The sequence below is a fragment of the Cygnus atratus genome, chromosome 15, assembly GCF_013377495.2.
Source record: "Cygnus atratus isolate AKBS03 ecotype Queensland, Australia chromosome 15, CAtr_DNAZoo_HiC_assembly, whole genome shotgun sequence".
In the NCBI taxonomy this organism is placed as follows: Eukaryota; Metazoa; Chordata; class Aves; order Anseriformes; family Anatidae; genus Cygnus; species Cygnus atratus.
In genome coordinates, this window is record NC_066376.1 from 17,207,108 (window position 1) to 17,228,239 (window position 21,132).

At 40.7% G+C, this 21,132-nt stretch overlaps 2 protein-coding genes and 1 long non-coding RNA gene across 11 annotated transcripts in view; 2 read left to right on the top strand and 1 right to left on the bottom strand.

Annotated features, from left to right (window-relative positions):
- LOC118249213 (uncharacterized) overlaps positions 1-6,143 on the top strand; it is a 37,750-nt gene extending 31,607 nt beyond the window's left edge. For 2 of the 7 annotated variants that reach the window (XR_004778978.2, XR_004778984.2), the window contains 2 exons: positions 2,564-2,634; positions 4,398-6,143. This is a non-coding gene — a long non-coding RNA (uncharacterized LOC118249213). The remainder of the gene's footprint in view (positions 1-2,563; positions 2,635-4,397) is intronic. The other 5 variants (XR_004778980.2, XR_004778983.2, XR_004778979.2 and 2 more) reach the window with 5 other exon arrangements.
- Positions 1-9,928, bottom strand: part of TEKT5 (tektin 5) — a 29,654-nt gene extending 19,726 nt beyond the window's left edge. Inside the window, exons 1-5 of the mRNA XM_035548944.2 lie at positions 9,368-9,928; positions 7,514-7,597; positions 5,783-5,853; positions 3,724-3,867; positions 702-924 (exon numbers count right to left, since the gene is read on the bottom strand). Of these exons, the coding sequence (XP_035404837.1) occupies positions 702-924; positions 3,724-3,867; positions 5,783-5,853; positions 7,514-7,597; positions 9,368-9,928 (1,083 nt within the window). The remainder of the gene's footprint in view (positions 1-701; positions 925-3,723; positions 3,868-5,782; positions 5,854-7,513; positions 7,598-9,367) is intronic.
- Positions 9,929-13,940: 4,012 nt separating this feature from the next.
- On the top strand, positions 13,941-20,253 carry NUBP1 (NUBP iron-sulfur cluster assembly factor 1, cytosolic). 3 transcript variants are annotated; one of them, XM_035548945.2, is made up of 11 exons: positions 13,941-14,015; positions 14,097-14,198; positions 14,305-14,441; positions 14,633-14,701; positions 15,223-15,255; positions 16,020-16,110; positions 17,013-17,167; positions 18,381-18,491; positions 18,608-18,710; positions 19,434-19,517; positions 20,086-20,253. In XM_035548945.2, the coding sequence occupies exons 1-11, from the start codon at positions 13,982-13,984 to the stop codon at positions 20,136-20,138; spliced, it is 972 nt and encodes a 323-aa protein (XP_035404838.1). In that variant the 5' UTR covers positions 13,941-13,981; the 3' UTR covers positions 20,139-20,253. The 3 variants fall into 3 exon arrangements, with proteins under 3 accessions (XP_035404838.1, XP_035404839.1, XP_050569706.1); XM_035548946.2 differs by lacking the exon at positions 18,608-18,710; XM_050713749.1 differs by lacking the exon at positions 14,097-14,198 and having other exon boundaries at positions 13,948-14,015.
- The last annotated feature ends 879 nt before the right edge of the window (positions 20,254-21,132 follow it).

Below are 21,132 nucleotides of genomic sequence, written 5' to 3' on the forward strand. Positions count from 1 at the left end.
CAAATGTTTGAAAAGTTAACTGTCTGACCCACTCAAAATATGAGACTGTTTTCAACCACAACCAGGCAAAAATTCATGTTAAAGATGTGGAAGTGTATTTATTAAAAGGTGGAGAACAACTTGGAACTTAGGTTCAAAGTCAGACTAATGATATTTTGAATATAAGTATTTTTAAATTCAGGACTTCTCCCTTGCTGCTGCAAAATGAAAGTGCAAAAACTTAATCTTTTTCCTCTAAAGGAGAGAAGTCGTGATGCTCTTTGTGGGCCTTCTGATTTGTTTGCTTTCCAAAGTTATTTCACTGTTTAACACCCCTACCCCCCAAGTAGTTTGTGTACTTTTCTTTGATCAGGAAATCACCAGGGAATATCCTCAATAAATGAAAAATAGAAAAAAAAAATACCATCTAAGATATTTTTCCCCACTTTGGACATGTAAATTGCAAATGAACATAATCACACTGACTCTCCATATAGGACAGACATTGTGTGGTTTCTTGTAAAACTTTGTCACCTTGTCAAGTCTGCTCATCTTTGAGTGAGCTCTTCTGCTGTGATTCAAATGCATTGTTTGCAGAAAGGTAATGCAGCCATGCCTTTTGCGGAGGTGCTTATTCAGGAAGAATGTAAATTCTAGAGATTTCTGTGCCTTTCGGGTACAACTAAGATAACATGCAGCTGCCAACCCTTAGTGAATCTTACCTTGGCCAGTTGTGCTTGGAGTTTGTTCTTTGCATCAGCTACTTCGGCAATGCGATTATTAAAGGCCAAGTTGGTGCTGACGAATTGATTCCACATGTCCTCAGATGTGCTCTCCAGTCCAACCTCTGTATCCTCACGGAGCTTGACAGAGTTGGCCCTTGCATGCTGAGAGCACCTGATATTGTCTTCACTGAATTCAGCCCATGTTACGGGGACTGAAACTCTAGTAAGGAAAATAAAAGTAAAAGCTTAGGTGAGCTATCTTCTAGTAATTGGCAGTTACGCTGAGATTAAGTGTCCATCCACTGAATTGTACAAACTATGAAATCACAAGGCTTGTGGCCTTAATTGATTATTAGATTATTTAACATGATCTCCTGTCCATTGCAAACCGTCATAATAGATTCAAATACTGTCTACTTTCATGAACCCAGAGCCTTTGTCCTGGGAAACTGAGTTGTGTGTCACCAACTACCAGATGACATGAGAACCCAGGGAAAATGAGCAAGAAACTACAGGAGAAGGATTGTTAGGCAACACTTCTGGTCTGCTGTCAGAGCAGCCCTGCCTCATGAGATATGTATGACCTACACAATAAAGCGAGTGGCTCAGGCCTCCTAGTAGCTTTCATCATCGGAATGAATGGTAGCAGGAAAACAGATAAGGCACTGACTGAGCTAGGATAGGAGTAAGGAAAAAGGAATTTTCTCCCAGCTCCATCACTCTCCATCTCTATCATTTGGAGTATTTTCATCCTCTTACTTTTCCATGTACTACAATGGACATTTCTGCTTTAACTTACAGGGCTATTATTATTAAATTTTCAATATCTATGGGACATACAGAAATGGCATTGTTATGGAAAAGTCTATGAATAGATAGAGAAGAACTGAATGTAGGGTTCCAGCACTGAAAATACCACCCATGAATGTTCCCTCTGTAATATCCTGTAGCCACACAAATTTTGGGATGCTTGGTTTCATGCCCAGCCTTCACAGATGACCTTCAATATCATAATTCGTTGAACCTAAATCCCACACTCAGATTTTTCCAACCTGGGAGTCTGTGGGACTCTGAGCTTGCCACCTGAGCCCCCAGCTTGAAAAGTGGTGCAACATAAGCTACCTCTTTGGAGTTAAATTCACCACCCCATTTAATGCATTGCTTAGCCTACTAGGTCACTCTGCCCTTCAACCAGAAATATTTAGCATGTTTTATGGAAAGATACATATGTTTTAGTTACCAAGCTGAAAGGCTGAGACAAACTTCTGCCTACTTTTAGACTTCCTTCTCCACACAAAACTTCCTTCTGAGAACTACGCCTGTGTGTTAAACTCTGCATGGATAAGTCACCATTTTTTGAGTCTCACAATTACTTTATTTAGATTTTAATTTAACACTGAGAATTAATATTAAAGGAGGCAAAAAAAATTAAAAAAAATTGCCAGTGCTTGTTTTCTCAGTGGCCCTTTTTTCAGTTTTTCATAGGGTGTTCCTCTCTCTCCAAACTGAGCACTGATCTTCCTAAATCATTTAAAAAATCCTTAGTGCTACACATTCATTTAGGCAGTTGCCCTGAAAAGTTTCAGGCACCCGACATGATTTCATAGTAGAGTGCATAAATCAGTGTATTAAACCTGAGCTGACAGTGTTTACAACTACTTATCCAAACGATCTCAGTGTACTTTCTGCAGGGCATTTGTTTGTTCTTTCTTTCTTTTTTTTTTTTTTTTGTCTTCATCTTTTTGGTCTCATGGATTATACTCATTTTCTGATCAGAAAATTAAGTTTCCAAGAAGGTTTTCAGCTTGACTGTTTGAAGTATTTAGTACTTAATCTGTTCTTTAATGTTGTTTTTCCAGACTAATTTATCTGGCTGGCTCTGGTGAATGATTCAGGCAGAAAACACCTGCTCTGCTCCTGAGTGCTGCAGGTATGTCTCAGTCTGCCAAATGATTTCAGTAAAATGTTAATGAAAAATGGCATTGCTTTGAATTATGGTTAGTTAGAAAGTTAAAGGGTTGTTAAATTTATCCACATGAATCTGCTTTTTTACTAGAGTTGACAAGAATATTTTTATTCATTGCTAATCCTGAAAGTAGGTAGTGTTACTAGAGCCAGCAGAATGCTTGCCAAGTTTCTCTTAGATGTTCCCTTATTTCAGTAATGAATTAGGTGATCATTTAATGAAAAGCAGAATATAAGTAAACAAATAATAAGGAATTTCCCTCCTCTGTCCAACAAGACAGAGTCGCCATCATTTGAGATTGTGGAGTACATTCACCATTCAGATACTGCTGTGCTAAAGAGCAAGAAGGGAACTAGCAGGTCATCAGCACAAAAACACTGCCCTCTATTGCAAGTTGCTTTCCCTCTGCTGTTGCTTCAGGATTGGATGCAGGTGTTGATAAGGCAACTACTGATAAAGGTTTAAAACGGTTTACAATTAGGAAATTTTAATTCAGTCAGTAATGCTAAACTATGCCAAATCTTTTCTGGTCATACTATTTAATACATATCTCTATATCTTGATGGCCTAATTTCCAAAAGAAAATAAATATCTATGTAGTCCTTGGTGGACGCTTGCATGCTGTTCACCCCGTTGCACTTAACTGCACACCTAAGCTGGATTTTGCTTTGATTTGCTGTGGTTTTGAAACCTGAAGGCCACAGATTATAAATCAATACCAAAGGGAGGTATCTGCGTGAAACAGTTTGAAGGCTAGGAGTCAGCTGCAACACAGTTGTAAAGGACTGTCCTCTCTGAAACGCACAGCTCACTGCACATTGAACATCATAGGTGCTGCAGACTGCCGGGCCTCCGACCATGGCAGCTGTTAGAAAGCAGGGAATAACTGAGGGTGATGGAGGGTTTTGCACCAAGGAAAGACAGAGGCATACAGAAAGAGAAGCCACTTCTTTATCACTTTTCACATATAAGCAAGGACTTGTGCTGCAACCAGCCTCCTGCTTAGAGCAGGGCACATGGAAAGAGGAGGTGACAGTGACCACTCATACTCACGTCCCATCTACTTTCTCCACTCCATGGTAGAAGTTGATGCTGTCTGATGTGTTCCTCAGGTTAAAGCACTTCTCATCAATAAAATGGGCAGAGTTTTTGTCAGAAAGGTCCTGCTCCAGGGCATGCTGCGCATCTCTGTTGATACTGTGAAGGGAAAGTCTTGCATTAATCTGAACTGCCTTTAATGCTTTTCTGCTAGGTAGCTAATTGCCTTCATTAGCACCCTGCAATGCTTCATTTTATAGTTTGCTGGCATTTACAATGGCATGAAAATGCTTTGCACTGTAATTTAGCTAGAGGGAGCTGCTGTACCATTCGTCTCTGCTCTCCTTTTAGCCCATCGTGAGTATTCCCCAAAGAATAGCATCTAACTCAGTACATTGAATGATGTTTGTCATTTTGATGACAGCTGACCACAGGGGTGAAAAACAACAGATAGCTGTTTTGTGGCATGAAGGAAAGCCTTGGAGCAAAAGCAAATTGGCATTCAGTAATAGCTTTCATGCTGGCAAAGCTGTGAGAAAGAAAAGTGCATACCAGAATTATAGTTTGCCATCTCTCTTGATTTGGGGGGAAAAATTCACTTAGCAGGAGAGAAATATGTTGCTCCATCACTGCTTTCTTACCCACAAGGAATTTTTGGAATAACTTAATCTCCTTGGCTCTTCCAAAAGCAGGGAAGGCCTGATGTGGCCTTTGGATTGTAATGGGAGTAATATGGATGAAGAAAATCAAAGTGCAGCATTCCAGTGCATCAGGAAGACTGCAAACGTGTTGACGTTTTTTGCAAATATTGCTGTTTCCATGATGTACATGTAAATTGGCATTAGTACTAGTCTGCCTGACACGGTCACAAAATTGAATGAAAGGTAACCAGAAATGCTGTCCTAAAGAGCCAGAAAGAGTTCATGCCATCAGGTATGAACTTAGCCTTTATCAGATCATATGCCTCGTATGTCACAGTAGTGGGGTGAGCTGCAGGTATCACCTGACTCGTGAGTTCTGAGTGCCATTAATAAGAGCAATAATTTATAAAGTCTGCTTAGGTCTTTATCTCTGGTAATGTAATAATCAAGGACTTCACAATGTTATGTTCATTGTGTGTGAATACTTGACCTGTTTCTTTTGAGAATCATGTCATGTCATAGAAACATTACTTTGTAAATTTGCATCAGTTCAGTGTAGTTAACAGAAAAGGCTATATTCAGAATAGTCTTAACTATTATTAACTATAAAATGCATATAAACATACATAAAATTAATTTAAGTCCAATCCGTAACTCAATTCGTACCTTATGATGTGCATACATTCCTGTTTCTTTTGTGAATAACAATTTTGCTTTTGAATTTAGTTTTGTAATTAAAAATAATAATAATTCCTTTATTTCCTTTGAACTTTGCTCCAGTGTGGCACACAGCAGCATTAGCATAAAAAAGCTGTAATTCTGGTGTCCCCTATTTTAATTAAGTATTTCAGGTTTAACATGACTCTAAAAATTGAGTCACAGTTACCTTTGGAAACTCCAGTTGCAAGTACATCTACCTCATGCTGTTTGAAAGCATGCTGCCTCCTCAGTCTGTAGGATGGCAATATGGCATGGGAGTCCTATTCTCATTTCTGTCCAGAACAGAACCCCAGGATGGCTTGTCTCATCACACAAATTGTCATTTCTTAGCCAGGTGGTTATATAAGATTGTTCTTTATCCCTATGAATGCAACTTTTTTTTTTTTTTTTAAAGTCAGCCAGTTGAAAAACAGATGCCCACATCTTTGTAGTGGTCTTATATGAATGAGTCTGAAGAACTGCAGGTAGGAGAAATCTTTGACAGAAGATGGTAAATTGTCTTGGTTCAGCTGGTGCTTTAAATGCTAGGTATTGCTCTTCTGCAGTTTAACATACTATTCTGTCCTTCGTAAGAATTAGAAGTGGAAGGCCAGGAGCATCTAACAAGCTAAGCCTCTGATTTTGCACTGGCTATTTATAGTCTTCATTAGATATCAGCTAACACTGAATTCAGCTTCCTATCTTTAAAACAGGAATTAAATGTAAAGTCTTACCCCAACTGACGATTGATTCTCTGGGCAAGTTTTGCCAACATTTCTTGACAATCTTTGAATACATCAACTTCCTAGAGTGGAAAATATTCAGTTGTCATGGTTTTCACCAAACTGTATTTGTTTTAGTGAATATACCCTTTTTATTCTACATTCTAGATGTTGCCACCATCTCATATATGTCAAAAGTAATATGGATAAAGGATGTGTTTTGGTCCCTCTCTTCCTCAGTGCCACAAAGCTGTATCTCTGGAGTTGTTTTTGTATGGCTTTTTATATTATATCAAACATGCTTGTAGATTTTAATGGATTGAGTCATTCTAATAAAGAGAAGGCCAAATTTCCTTGGCTTAGGTATAATGAAGATACTTGTGTCATGAGCCTTAGTCCATTAAACTATTCTCTCTAATTACTGCTACATTGTTCTACAATACAAACATGTTGTTAACAGCAGAATTGGTCAAAAACATACCTGATTTCAGAAGTAGGCTGCCTAATATAAATGCTATAAAATTCTTCATAACTACAAATATTAGTCAAAGAAATTCAAAGCCAAGTTTCCACTCAGATTCAAATAAATAAATAAATAAATACTCAAACAACTCACACTGGAAATTATGCAAACATGGTACTCATAGTCCCTTATGGTATTCCATCCTCTTTCCTTTTTAGAAACCCTCTTTTAGCCCAAGGTACTCTCTTACCTGAGTGTGTAAAATTATTCATATGAATACATTTTGAAAATGAATAAAGTGCTTTAAATTATTTGGAAGTCATTAAGACAGCCTGGATTAAAAAATACAAGTTCTGTCTCTGTATTTGTACTGTATATGAAGGAATGACAGCAACTTTAGAACTGGCTTTGATGTTATTACAAAATAGTCCTTTGTTGTCCTTTATTGTCACTATCTAGCTTGTTCCATAGCCAGAGCAGTGCTTGGGGAGATCAGACAAAGAGTCTTTATTTTTTATTTTAAAATATATCTGTTTTCATTGGGTCATGTGAAAGGATAAGCTGTGTTTCATCCTGCCATGAACTTTCTTGCTGAATTAAATTCTGAAATGATTAAGCTACTATGTGTTAGCTCCTTGGTTCTTCACTGGAAACTCCAAAACACCAAGTTGCAAACTGTAGGCTCTGAACAACCATTCCAGTTTTTGAAGTGGTCTGCGCATCCTTTTGAAATCTTCTAATCCAGAAAAATGCTTAAAGAATGGTATTGTCCCATAAATTTCTTTTCTAATATTTCTGTTTTCATATACATTCAATATAATTTATTTCAAAGTTTTGCAAAATTTTATTAATTTTGTTATTATTATTATTTAAAAGATTTAGCAGTCACTACTATCCTCATGTTCTTTGTTCAGTAAGAGTATAGAAAAAGCAAGGCAGCAAACCAGCATTTTATACCAGCATTTCATACCCTAAGAACTTCTGAGATTTTACAGACCATGGCCTAGAAAACAATCCTGAGATTGTTTCTACATTGTTTTATAGCTTCAGAGAAGATGGAACCAGACGAGACCTCACATGGATGCTAGGCTATTCCTCTTGCTCTAGGGAGGGTAAACAGCACATTAACCATAGTTTAACCCAGTTTCTTCTCCTTTCCCCTCTCAGTCTTCCAATTCAACTAAAGAAAGAAAATATTTTAATTCTTTTGCCGATAAACATTTAGTTGGACTTTGGATATTCGCTCAGTTATAAAAATAAACTAGAAAGTCCAGTCTTACCTTTATGAGGTTCTTTTCCACATTGTCATGAACCAAGTCTATGCCTTTCCGCTTCTCACGGTAGTACAAGCATTCCAGGGCAGTCTGCAAGCAAACCAAGGAACATTTGTAAGAGTCTCTGTACATTATAGAGAGTAATCACCAAACTGCAGGGGCCACTGAGCTGACACATGAAGTAATGACCAGCTATTGAGGCTAAAACAGAACAGGGAGGTAGCTTCACTGCACACAACTGATGAGTCTTGGTGGCTTGTTCTTCCTTACCTGTTAATACATATTTTAGGGACTGCCTTAGCTTCCATTTGATTAGCTGCACATTATTGTGCAGCAAGGCCTACATCTCAACTTATCCCAGCTTTGATTTAGAGTGTGAATTAAAACACCTGTGTTCTACACTTATTCATAGCAAAATCCTTTAACCTCACCTCCCCTAATCCTCCCTTACCTAGTGATGAAGTTTAGAAGTTTCATAGCTACAGTCATGAATCCAGTTAACCTGCCTGAGCAGCCTGAGTTTACTTGTAATGTCTCAGCCACTTGTTTAGAACCATAGCAGTAAATGAAACACCATCGGTTGGCACAAAGCCTTTCAATGGAAAATGTTCCCTGAATAGAAAGCCTCCTCAGCTTGTCAGTCTGAATCCATGCAGATACATACAATGTCGTTACTGAATACTGAATTTTGGTTATCTATTTGTACCTGTGTTGTGGTTTAGCCCGGCTGGCAGCCAAACACCACACAGCCGTTCGCTCACCCTCCCCCCTCCCTCTCTGGGATGGGGGAGAGAAACGGGAAAGTGAAGCCTGTGAGTTGAGATAACGACAGTTTATTAAGACAGGAAAAATAATAACAATAATAATAATAATAATAATAGTAATAATGTGTACAAAATAAGTGATGCACAATGCAATTGCTCACCACCCGTTGACCGATGCCCAGCCTATCCCCGAGCAGCCGCCCCCCCACCCCGGCTAGCCACCCCTATATATTGTTCAGCATGACACCAGATGGTATGGAATACCCCTTTGGCCAGTTTGGGTCAGCTGTCCTGGGTCTGTCCCCTCCCAGCTCCTGCTGCACCCCCAGCCTGCTCGCTAGCAGGACAGAGCGAGAAGCTGAAAAGTCCTTGGCTTGGTGTAAGCATTGCTCTGCAACAATTAAAACATCAGCATGTTATCAGCGCTCTTCTCATCCTAATCCAAAACATAACACCCTGCCAGCTACTAGGAGGAAAATTAACTCTGTCCTACCTGAAACCAGGACAACCTGTATAGAAACATTTCTGATAGAAACAGCTTTCATCTACAAGATTCCAGATTTTGATAACTTTGACTCTAGTTTCTGCATGGAGTTTTTGCTAGCACCATTCATAGGCTCATACATCACCGTGGCTTTCTCTGTTGCAGTTAATTTGCCATTAAGATTCTGGAGAACTTCAAGATATAACACAAATGACATGCCATCTTAAGAGAAAACATTACTTTCCCTAAGTGATCACAGAAAATTCAGAGCTAGAATACAATACCAGGACATTGCAGCTCACAGGGCCATCCTCTGCTCTCCTGGAAGGTACTGAGCTGACTGGCTGGTGCCTGAGGGAGACTCAGCCTCCCGGAGCGTCAAGCAGAGAGGAGGGAAAAGAGGACATACAAGTGTCTTGATAGGTTCCTGTGTTGACTAGTACATGTAAAAACCACGGTGACCAGGTTTCTTCCTTACTGAGAATAATGTTTGACCAAGATCTGTCTTGATGACAACAGTGGAAAGCCCTAACAGTATTCAACAAAGAGAAAACTATATTCTTTACCCATTCCACAACACAGTCATGAAGTAAGTAGCTGTGTCACACCTACCTTCAGAGGTCCTTGCATTTCATCTGCAGCACATTCGAGACGTTTCTTTGCGGTTTCCAAGGCTTGGGTCTCTCTCAGCAGACACTCTAGCTCATAGACAAGCTCAGATCTCCAGAAATCAATGTTGGAGATCCTCTCTCCCAGGTTTCTTCTACTGTCTTCTTGCATCTGATAAGTCAATTGGTCCTTATCTTGCATCAGTCGCACTGAATCCGTGTTCATCCTACCAGCCCAGTACCTGGAGGCTTCGGAGCCTTTTAATTGCACCATGTTTGCTTGGTGCCAGTCACAAGTGCTGTAGCGGGCATGCAGGGCAGACCGTAATGTGGGCAGAACAGTAGGCGGCCGCCCAGTGGGATTAAATGGCTCATCAGAGCTGGGAGGGACCGAAATCACTTTGTGAAGCAGACTAGGCCTCCAGGAGCTGAGGTGGCGGTAGCCCGGTAGGTAGTAGGACTGGTAGGTGTCCTTGGTGGTGCTGGTGGGGGCCAGGTCCGGGAACAGGCAGCTCTTCTTTGTGCCGCAGTAGCTGGCTACCTGTGTGGTCCCCAGAAACTCCATCCTGCATGGGGCTCAGGCAGCCGCCCTCAGGCTGTCCCCAAATGGTGGGCTGCTTCTCAGGGCTGTCCCCAACTGGTGCTGTTCTCTGGGCCACCCGACGTCTTGTGACACAGCGGTGGTGTCACAGGGTTCCGAGGGCCTTCACACCTCCCGGTGTTCTCCTGCCATCCTGTAGGAATATTTGGCAAAGAGGGATTTGCTGAAGGGATTTGCTCACTCCAGATGGGCCTCTGGGCTTGCCTTCACTGAGCTTGCCTCAGTGAAATGAAATTTCAGTTTTACTTCCTAGTGGTTCGCAGCTATCCGTCACTCATGGCAGCAGGGACAAGCCTTCTGAACCAAAACACATTCTCTGGGTGTTGTCTCTCATGACCTTCTAGTGATGTCTGCAGATGGTTTGGTCCATCTGCAACCAAAAAGCACATATAAATATCTTGGGCTTTGCTCTTCCCTTCAACTGTGTTCATTTTCCATAAGTACAAAAGCTGGAGAGCCCTTCCTCTTCCCATGATTTTTCTCAAATTATAAATGTTATGTAACTTGTCAGAGAAATTACTTTTCTAATTTTTCCTTTCAGGCTTCTGGTCTGTTTTGCAAAGAAATCCAGTGCTCTAAGACTGCATTGTTACCCATCTTCTGTGCCAAGGATTTTGAACATAAATAATGATTTGCAATTAGGCACTCTATTTCACTATCCTAAGAGTCCTTCAATCAGCACAGCTTTCCTCTAGGTCAAAGGCAAAACAGTTGCTGCCATTTCTCCTTCTCCAGATACATAACTATGAATTGGCTTGCTACATTTTTTTTTAGAATGTGGGAAAATAAAATATATATGTATTTATACGTTATTACATTGCAGTATATCTTGTCTCAGAAAGCTAGCACTGCATTACACCTTAGCTAAAAAATGGTAGAGGTAATTTCAAGTAAATGGTCATTGTAAGTTAAATATATCTTCTCATGAAGTTTAAAATACATACAAATGTAAGTGCTAACTGTAGGGAGGTAAGATTCAGGCAGCAGAACCTCACAGCCTGGCTGGGCACTGCATCAGTGTGCCTCAACAGCAAAGGATTGATACACAAATGCTCACATGTAAAAAAACTTTCCTCTTGCAATAATGGATGGAAATAATTCTCAGCAGCTGCCCAGGAGGGTGAAGTTAATCCTGAGCATGAGAGACTGCAAGAGCACTGGCAGAGTTCAGCACTGAGTTCAGCCTGACTCAAACTCTCTAAAGCCTATTGGTTGCCCAGTGCAATTCCTTTTTCTGGGGAATGCTTTTTATAATCTTGAGAACAGGGAATGGTCTGTTGACCCCAAAAGAAAAAGATTTGAACATGTTCCTCATTTTAAAATGCAGTCCTGCTGACATCAGTGAATCTAATCCACATGTTTGAAAGGTAGCACAGACCTAAAGCGCTCTGTTGAGCTGTGGTCTAAACCAAGCCAACTTTTTCAGAGGGAAGGCCAGTTTCTCCCAGTCCAGACATTTGAATTTGCTTAAACACTTGGATCCATTTCCTTGTAACATTTTTGTCATTAGTTTCCCACACAAGATAATTACAGAGCAGTAAATACGGAAGTTCTGCACGTATCAAGTTGTGACGAGCATTTACCTGAATAAGTATCCATGAAAGGGAAAATGTTTAACAGACTATTCAGTAATAACTGGAACCAGAGGCCAAACTCCACAAATACCTGAACTTAAACGTACTTTAAAACCTTTTTCCTAGTTTATATTATCTGTAGGTGGACAGTTATTTAGAATGGTGTTTGGTTGTTGTTTATTTTTTCCCAGAATGTTCCTTCCAAAAAACTTTCAGTTGTCGAAGTGAAGAGTGTTCATGAAGAGGTAACTTTGCAGTATTTTTCTCTCAAAAGGCCCAGTTTGCTGGTACCTTCCCAGCTATTACCAGATGCTTTTTTCTATACACGATTTTTCTAAGGTGAGACCACCTTAAATGTTAACTATTGTATGTTAAAATAATCAAGTTTACTCAAATACTTGAGACTCCAGACTGTGTTCAAATCAGAAAAAGTCAATTTTTACAGAACCTTCAACCAAAACAATGGAAGGAGGCTTTGTGAGCAGGAAGTGTGTTGATTTACTCACAGTTCATGCAAAACCACTTCACAGACCTGCCTTTCCCTCAAGTTTGAGTTGGTATTAGTGGTGTTTAAACAGGAAATTGTCGGCTTCATCATGGGAGCAAGCAACACTTTATGGAAAGTAACCATACAATATAAGACTGTTTCAAGGCTTACATTTGTTATACGCATTTCCATGAGGAAAACTGAAAACTTCTTTAAAGGGCAGGTACATATTGACTTGCGGAAAACGGACTCCACAATCAATAAGATTGTAAAGTAGGTATGTTTATTCAGCGCTAGGCAGCATGGCGGGTAGTCCCACCAAAATCGTGCGCACCTGATGCGGCAATTTGCCATGGTTATCTGCAGCAAAGAGTTACATATGCATGAAGTTTCACAATACACCTATACATATTCATAACCTGTCCCTGTTTCATATTAAAATTAGTTCCAAGGAGTCATTTCCATAAACTCCTCCCGTTTGCATTTGCGTAGTGTCTCCTGGTGGTGGTCGTCGGGGGTCGTGGGGATGAAGATTGATGACTCTTCCTTGTCACCGCTAGTTGACCTCTTGTCTTTGCACAGACTCAGTTGCTCCTTGGCTCTTGTCCATCCGCAGGACCAGTTTCTGCCAGTTTCTTAAGATAGGCTCACACTCTTATTAAGAGACTGACCTTGGTAAGGGGCCCAAGGCTTCCTGCTTTAGTTAATTTGCACAATGCACCATAGTTAGCAAAGACACTAAGTAGCATCCTCGTTTAATGCTGTCAGTGCTCTATCTCTACTTGATAAGATTCTTTTAACTCCCTCTCTCAGTATTGCGTGCATTTTTTCCAAGCAAATTGGTTGCACTATTTAAAGTCTTATTCAGAAGGTTTAACTTGTGCAAAACCACAAATTTTACGCACGTTACTGCTTTCAGATGGCTGCTGCTGCATTGCAAGAACTGTGTATATAGGCAATGGAAAAAAAGGAAAGGAAGGTAAAACGATTGTCAAAGAAACATTTTCCTTCTCGTGAGACTAAAAACGGTTCTGTTGTTTAATGTTCATCTCTATTTAGATCGCAAGCCCTTGGGGGCAGGAATTGTTTTTTGCTGAATGTGAATTACCCTATTAGGGATTCTCTGCCGGTATCCGTAGGGGACTCAGCTTTACAGCTGCAGTTTCCACAGCTTTTAGGCAGGTGAAGCGTTGGTTTATCGTGGGTTGATAAGCAGCACAAGGAATAGTCACCACTGCTTGAAGCCTGCACTCTGGCACTACAGTTTTGACCTGATGTGTGGCTGGACCATGCTGAGAAACACCTGGGGGAGGTGGACAGGGGCAGCGGTCATGATAAGGTGCCGGTAACAAGGCCCAGACTGCACCACAGACAGGTGCACGCTTCCTTGGTTTGGGGATTTAGTAACCTTTACTTACAAACGCAGCGGTTATCTGACTGCTACAAGCTCATGGGCCAAAACGATGTAGAAAAATCTTGCAAGTGAATGCGCCCATTAAATTAACGGGAATGAATTGTGTAACAGCAAGGAACGGAAATAAACATATTCAGAACTGGTACGAAATACGGCAGTGGCATTATTTTATTGAAGCGATAATCTCAGAGCTGTATAACCTCAGAGCGAGGAAAGCATGGCGCATTTATTGCCGCGTAACGCCCCCTCCCCGCTGCACGGTGCCGGCGGCAGCACCTCCCCCTTCGGAGCGCGGCTCCTCCGGGGCACGGCCGGCGCCAGGCGGGTGGCAGCGGGGCGGCGGGCTCCGTTTGGGGCCCTTGCGGGCGTCCACGGGGAGCTCCAGCACGGAGCGCTGCGCCCCAGCCCCCGGCCGCCCCTCAGAGGCTCGTCCCATCAGCCCCGCGCCTCCCCTGAGGGGCTCGGCTCCGCCCGCCCGCGCGTGCGCCCCGCCTCAGCACCGCCCCTGCGGCGCCCGGCGGATGTGACGCGCGGCGGGCGCCATGGCGGAGGCGGCGGGAGGGCCGCAGCCGGAGGGTGAGGGGCAAGGCGCGGCGGGTGGGCCGGGGCTGTGACCGCCGCCGGTGCCCGCGCCCCAGCTCTCCTTGTCCGTTGCAGACTGCCCGGGGACCGGCAGCGCCCAGGCGGGCCGGGCCGCCGCCTGCCAGGGATGCCCCAACCAGAAGCTGTGCGCTGCCGGCGCCGGCGGCCCGGACCCGGGTGAGGGAGGCCCTGAGGGGGCGGGGGGCGGGGCTGGGGTGAGAGCGGGGCTAACGGGGGCGGGGCGGGGCCAGTGGTGGCTGACCGCGGCCGTGCCGCCCCGCAGCGGAGGCGGCGGCGCTGCGGGAGCGGCTGCGGTGCGTGAAGCACGTGGTGCTGGTGCTGTCCGGCAAGGGCGGCGTGGGCAAGAGCACCTTCAGCGCCCTCCTGGCGCACGGGCTGGCGGCGGACGAGAGCAAGCAGGTGGGTGGCGCCGGGCGCCCCCGGGCCGCGTCCCGGGCTGCAGGCAGGGCTGTGGCTGCCCCGGCCCCTGCCGCTGCTCCCCGGGGCTCTGACCGGGCCCGCTGCGCTGAGGTTTCCCCTCCCCGACCCGGCCCTCGAAAGCGGCCCCGTGCCAGCTCGTTCCCAGCGGGCTGCGGTGCTTTGTTTTCCAGGTCGCTCTGCTGGACATAGACATCTGCGGGCCGTCGATCCCGAAGATGATGGGTCTGGAAGGCGAGCAGGTATGCTCGTGTTGCTTCTGTAGGGAGAGCTCAAATGTCTGGTTGAAAAGCATTCCCATTTTCTCAACCGCGTTCCAGTTTTACATAGATTGGAGACTCAACGTTTATTGGGAAACGTGTGACAGTGGGCAGGGAAATGAGATGAGATGGGTGAGTTTGGCATGATTTAGTTTGTGAAAGAATTGTCTGCTTTTCAGTTCTGCAAACCATCTTTTGCTCCGTATCTACCACATATCCATGAGCAGTTAACTTCAGTAATGTAGGCCTGATGCTCTTTACCAACCTGGAATATTTCATATAAATATATAAAATCACAGGGGAATTTTCTGCAGAAGAGTTAAGCAGTTCACTTACTAATGGAGATCTGGCCTTTCTGCACTGTTTAATTCAGCTGTTCCAATGAAGTGGCATTGCTCCCATGGGCAGGATATCTGTTTATCCGGTTTTTACTTATTTTGACCTCTGTGTAACTTCTGCAGTTTTTTCTAACGTAGCTTTGTATGTATCACTTCAATTTTCAGGTTCATCAGAGTGGATCTGGATGGTCACCAGTGGTAAGTTGGTGCAGCTGTTTCAAAATGAGGTTGCCCTGTGGATTTGCACTGTGTTCTAAGGAGTGAAAGGATGGGGAGAAGCAGAGGATACTTATTCTATTAATTTTCTTAATTACATACGCAGATTCTAAAGAGTCTGGCTATACGCTATATAGATCAGTGTTAAATTTCGTTTGTTAATCATAATAATACTGTATTTTTAAAATAGCTTTATTACTGTATTTCTGTTGCTTATTGTTTTTTCTGCTATGCTATTGGCAATAAATATTGGCTACTTGATATTTTTATTTGACTATTATGCAGCTATATAGTATGCCATCCTTTCAGCGATGGACAGAAAGTATCGTACACCCCCCAGAAAATGATTAATCTTCACAAAATGCAGGGAAAGTGCCAGGTGTGGTGGTTTGTTTGTTAGTTTCTAAAGACCACATTCAGTGTGTGTTCTGCTAAAAAGACAGCTTGATGCTGAGAGGGAGAGCTGCTTTCATCCTTACACTGCTCCCAAGGTTTCCATCAAACACTGTAAAACTTAGTAAAACTAGTTTTTTGTCAGTCTATGAATGTAGTTGGTGAGACTTGCAGAAAAACCCACGCAGTCTTTAAAGCTGTTTGTTAAAAGGGTAGAATAAGGTTCTCTGCCTTTGTTTTTTAATGTCTTTTTCCCCACTCAAGCAGCTTTTTCTGTAAGACTGTTTAGAGATGGTTTCTCTGCTCTTTCTCTACTGTTTGGTATTCTCTACTAAGTTTCTTTTCTATTTTAGTATGTTGAAGAAAACTTAGGTGTCATGTCAGTGGGGTTCTTGCTCGGTAGTCCTGATGATGCTGTCATCTGGAGAGGACCAAAAAAAAATGGTACGTATAAAGGGTTTTCAGCAATAATTTATGTAGTTAAAAGACTGAGTATGAGATGATGAACTTACTTGTTTAATAGCATAATACAGCAAGCTACAGCAAAAGAAAAAGCAGTAAATAATTCAGTTACACCAGTGGGTAATGTTGTTTCATGGTTTTGTAAATTGTAATACCTTCTAACATCATCGAATGAATATGTTCAGCTTAAAAAAGTAGGTCATAAAAGGTCTGTGCTCATTATGAATCTGTAGTAACAGAGACAGGTTTTAGTTTTGCAAAGGAAATTATTTTTATAAGTCCCACTTCTGGTTGCTTTTTCCTCTCAAGACAATGAATGATAGGAGCAGAATCTATCTAATTGTTGAAACAATTGTAAAATGATTGACAAGAAGGTAAAACCAAATGAAAACAAATGGAATGCTTTGCTGAAATTTACTCAAACTACACTAATAACAAATGCTGTAATGGTCCACGATTCCTCAACATCAGATGCTTTAGTTGTGGTGTGATAAATTACAAAATACATTGACTGAGAAGAATTATTTCAAAATTGGAAATGTATAGAAGTGTTTTTTTTTTGTGATGTTCACTACATATATAGAACTGCATTACTCTGAAGACAAGTGTACAGCTCCAAGCATTTTATTTTCTTGTCATACGTGAAGGTAACTAAGTAACCTTTAACTAAGTAGATTAGTTTGAGTCAATTTTTGCATGGGCGTATTTTTTTTAAGCTTTGGCAAAGTAAGCATTTCTGTCCTTAAATCGGATGTAGTCAGAAGAATCTGAATACCTAGATTCTAAAACTTGAAGTAGACTCTAAACCTTGAAATATACAAAGTTCGGTGGGTTTTTTTGGTTTTGTTTTCTTTTTCATTGCACATTCTAATCCTTTCTTTTAGGGTTGATCAAGCAATTTCTTCGCGATGTGGACTGGGGTGAAATTGACTACCTGATAATAGATACACCTCCAGGAACGTCAGACGAACACTTGTCTATTGTGCAGTATCTCGGTGCATCGCACGTAGATGGCGCTGTTATAATCACTACCCCTCAGGTAAGAGAATCTAAATTTCCATTGATTGAAACATCATGGCAGTCCCTTGATTTAGAATCTGTATTTAACTTCAGAGAAAGGATGGTACAAAATCTGAGGGAATTGATTGACCTTGTGCCTACAGGTGGCTGCTTTATGAGTTAGACCCCGTACTCCACTGAGGCATCCATCTGAATGAGCCACTAAACCACATATCTGTTCACTATCAAAAGCTGTTGTGATCTGAAGTGTGAAGTGAAATGCAGTATTTCACTTTCTTCTTCAAGATTAGAGTTGACATAGCTGGGAATTTGTAATTTACTCACCAATATCTTAATGTACAGAAGTCAGAATGTTCAGAAGTCAGTAAGAAGGTTAGTGTTTAAGTGATAAGATGTGCACTGTTTGAGAGCATACAAAGTGCTGCCTCCAGACTGCACAGTACTAGGCCGTTGCATAAGTCAGAGGGAGTACAGGAAAGTCACACAGACTTACAATCTCAAGGAAAACTTGACTTGCAAATGGAAAGTAGGCACATTTCTGTGATGCGTGTTCTTAAAAGAAAAATCTGACCATGGAGAGCTGAAACTTAAAAGATATCAAATTCAAACATGGGTTTGAATCCCTGGTTTGGAAAGAAACAGGAGATAGCAGTAGCAGAAAACACCAAGTATTTTCACAACACTTGAAAGAATATAAAATGTAAAGGAAATGGAATGCTGAGGACAATACCAGACAGGAGTTGAGGAAAGGAGAAGGAAAAAGGAGAACTAAATGAGGTCAGGCATATATGCAAAAACTCTGAGGGGATGATAAGCTATTTAAAATGTAACTTGAAAAAAGTAAGTGTAAGCGTAGTGGTTCTTGTCTTTCTCTGCTGTTGACAATGCCAAGGATCTTTCTGTAAACTGAACATGTGAGAAGGTTCCATTTTAAAGAACTAGCGATTCAAGATGAATATGAGAGATAAAACGTAGGTATGGGTGAATCTACACTAGAGTCAAGTCAGCTTCCAAAATAAAACCACGTTCAGTAGGCTAGAACAGTTTTAGCCTGTTCTACTGTTATCCGGAGATTTTTTTTGCTGGACTACATAGTACAGGTATATGTTCTTCAAAATATGAAGAGACAGTAATAATTGATTATAAACTTTAACATAGCTTTAAGGATTAACTTAGTAGCTTCAGCGTCAAAATATTACAGTCAAAGTAGCAGTGTTTTCTAATATTTGTAGGAATTATCACTTCAGGATGTTCGGAAGGAGATCAACTTCTGTCATAAAGTGAAACTGCCAATCATAGGTGTTGTGGAAAATATGAGTGGCTTTATATGTCCAAAATGTAAGGTAAGGCTAGCTGTATCTTACAGCACTTCTTTATCTTGATGTTGTTTGCATATAAAACATTTCTCCAAAAATGCCGTGTTCTCTGAATTGCAGTATTTTAACTCATGCTTTCCTAGAATGAATCTCAGATCTTTCCCCTGACCACTGGAGGTGCAGAGAAAATGTGCCAGAACTTAAATGTTTCCCTCCTGGGTAAAGTGCCTCTAGATCCTCAAATAGGTAAAGTTACCATGTTGCACTACGTTTAAAACAAGTTGTTCATCTTGTACTGAATTTATTACTGGAAAGCCTGACTTAGACACTGGTAAATTAGAACGTTAAACATTTTGTCTCTTGGGTAAATAGCCGCTTTCAGATAGAATGTTTATTTGAATCAAAAGTTACTGGAAGTGCGACACAGCATGGTGTGAAAAGAGAAAAGTGCTAGGATAATTTACTTAACCTGAAATTTCATCTTGATAAAGATTATATCATATATCTTTTCAGCTGTATAATTGTATTCTAAGTACACTGTGTCTTTCTCTTCAGTGTAATTACGTGAAAGTGCAGAATTAATAAATTCGTAACTACTACCAAGAATAACGTCTTGTAAATATTACACAATAAAAATCAGTGCTTTACCCACTGTTACTGGCATGACTCAAATTCTCTTGTGGATTGTGGGATGGCTTGGTTCTTTACCCCTCACCTATTAGAAATTAACGCTTGATTTAATGGCATAAGGAACAGATCGGTACTTCCAAAATAACAACTGAAATTTTCTATTGATAGTGTTCCTTTGTAAAGCTAAGCCATTATATTACTGACACAATGACTTAGAAGGAATAGATCAAGTGGCTCATTGGAAGGGTATAACTTCTAGTGGGATGAAGTTTAAAATAAGACAAGTTCTTTTTTAATTTTTCTCTTGGTATGTTTTCATGTTTTTCCCTGTCCTTCAAGGAAAAAGTTGTGACAAAGGTCAGTCTTTCTTGTCTGAAGCACCTGAGTCTCCAGCTACATCATCTTACAGGAACATCATTCAGAGTAAGTCTGGAAATCTCTGTGCAAGTGAATCCTTTCCATTCTGAGCGTTTCCTTTGGCAATGCGTAAAGGTGCTAAATAAAATTGTTATTCTGCCACATACAATTAAAACAAGCACAGTACATATGTATAGCAATTCTGAAAGTAACGTACACAAGTACAATGCTTGCTTTTGTTCATCAGGTATAATAGGCTTATAAAGCAATAACTAAATTGTATTTAATAACCAGTTTCAGTGTTTAGTGTAAGTCATTAATTTTCAGAAAAGATGTGTATATGCTTGCTCTCAAGCAATTCTTCAGCGGGCATGTTGAGGGGAGCTTACTGAGTAAGATACAGCTGGCTAATTATTGCCTTCACTCCGATTGTAATTACACAAAAAAACATACAAAAACTACCTTAAGAGCAGATGACATACAGTTTTTAAAATACCAACAGTTAGGGAAATTCCTAAGGCCCTTTAGTGCTGATTAAGGCCTAACCTGTGATATTTGTACTGAATGGAGACAGGCTGATCCCTGATATGCAACTGAGATGTTACTTATATTACTTTCTCCCTTGTCTCTCCAGGGATTCAGGAATACTGTGATCTACAACATACTCAAGAAGAAAAGATTATCTAATTATGAGTGAAGTAAAAATGTATTTCATGTGTAATTATAGAAAAGTAACTTATGCCTTGATTTAATAGAAGGAATGTATTCTTTTTGTATATTGCAAATAAATTCTTATTATTAATGTCTTTGCCTTAGGGTTTTTATTTCCATAATTTAAGATTCTTGAAGTTCACAGGCATCTCAAAGCTTGCTATAGTTTAAAAAAAAACAAAAACTGTACATCTATGTTACAAAGGTGTAATCTGAATCCAATGTCACCATATTAATAACCTGAATATGAAGTTGACTTTTGAAAACATCTGTATGCAAGATTTTGTTCACACAGTTGAACATAAAATACGTTTCACTGATGTTGGGATGTTGTATCTGAAGAATCTAATATGCATGTGTAGTAGGCTTTGCCCTACCCTCTGCACTGGGATTAATTGTAACGCCCACTTTCTTACTGCAAAACATCCCATAAGTATCTTTTTCCTTTCAGTGTAAAAGATCTGTATTTTGAGTAGAATTGTTGAAGTGATGTCTTTTTTTATTATTGGCATCAGTTTTAAAATAAAAACCTGCTAGAGCTTAAGCAGCTATGATTACAGTATAAATACAATATTTTATTACAGGTATTGAATAAAATAAATGTATTTTAATCACTTAACTGTGGCTGCTCCACACAAGTACACTGTGAACTTGCTGCAAGATTTTTTTTCTTCTACTAGATCTTAAGCCTGAACACAAAAAAAAAAAATATTAGATTTGGTATCTTAAATAACCAAGTGGCCCTTTATGATTGTAATTCCTCTTTTTACCGTGGAATCAGCTCTGAGAAATTAGTGATGTGTACAAGAGGAAAAGGTAATTTCGTTTTATTAACTGTAGTTCGAAAATTAAACAAGTGATCGTTGTCTTTTGACTATATTCTAATTCTCAGTCAGGATAACCCAATAGTTTCAGGTTAGTTCACAGTTTTTTCTCAAGGACATGTCTGCTCATAAAAGTTCTGTATAAA

Coding starts and splice junctions, on each gene's coding strand:
- NUBP1 (XM_035548945.2), top strand. CDS start 13,982: ATGGCGGAGGCGGCGGGAGGGCCGCAGCCGGAGG. Junction 16,111..17,012: donor GAGAGGACCAAAAAAAAATG/GTACGTATAAAG, acceptor CCTTTCTTTTAG/GGTTGATCAAGCAATTTCTT. Junction 18,492..18,607: donor TTATATGTCCAAAATGTAAG/GTAAGGCTAGCT, acceptor ATGCTTTCCTAG/AATGAATCTCAGATCTTTCC.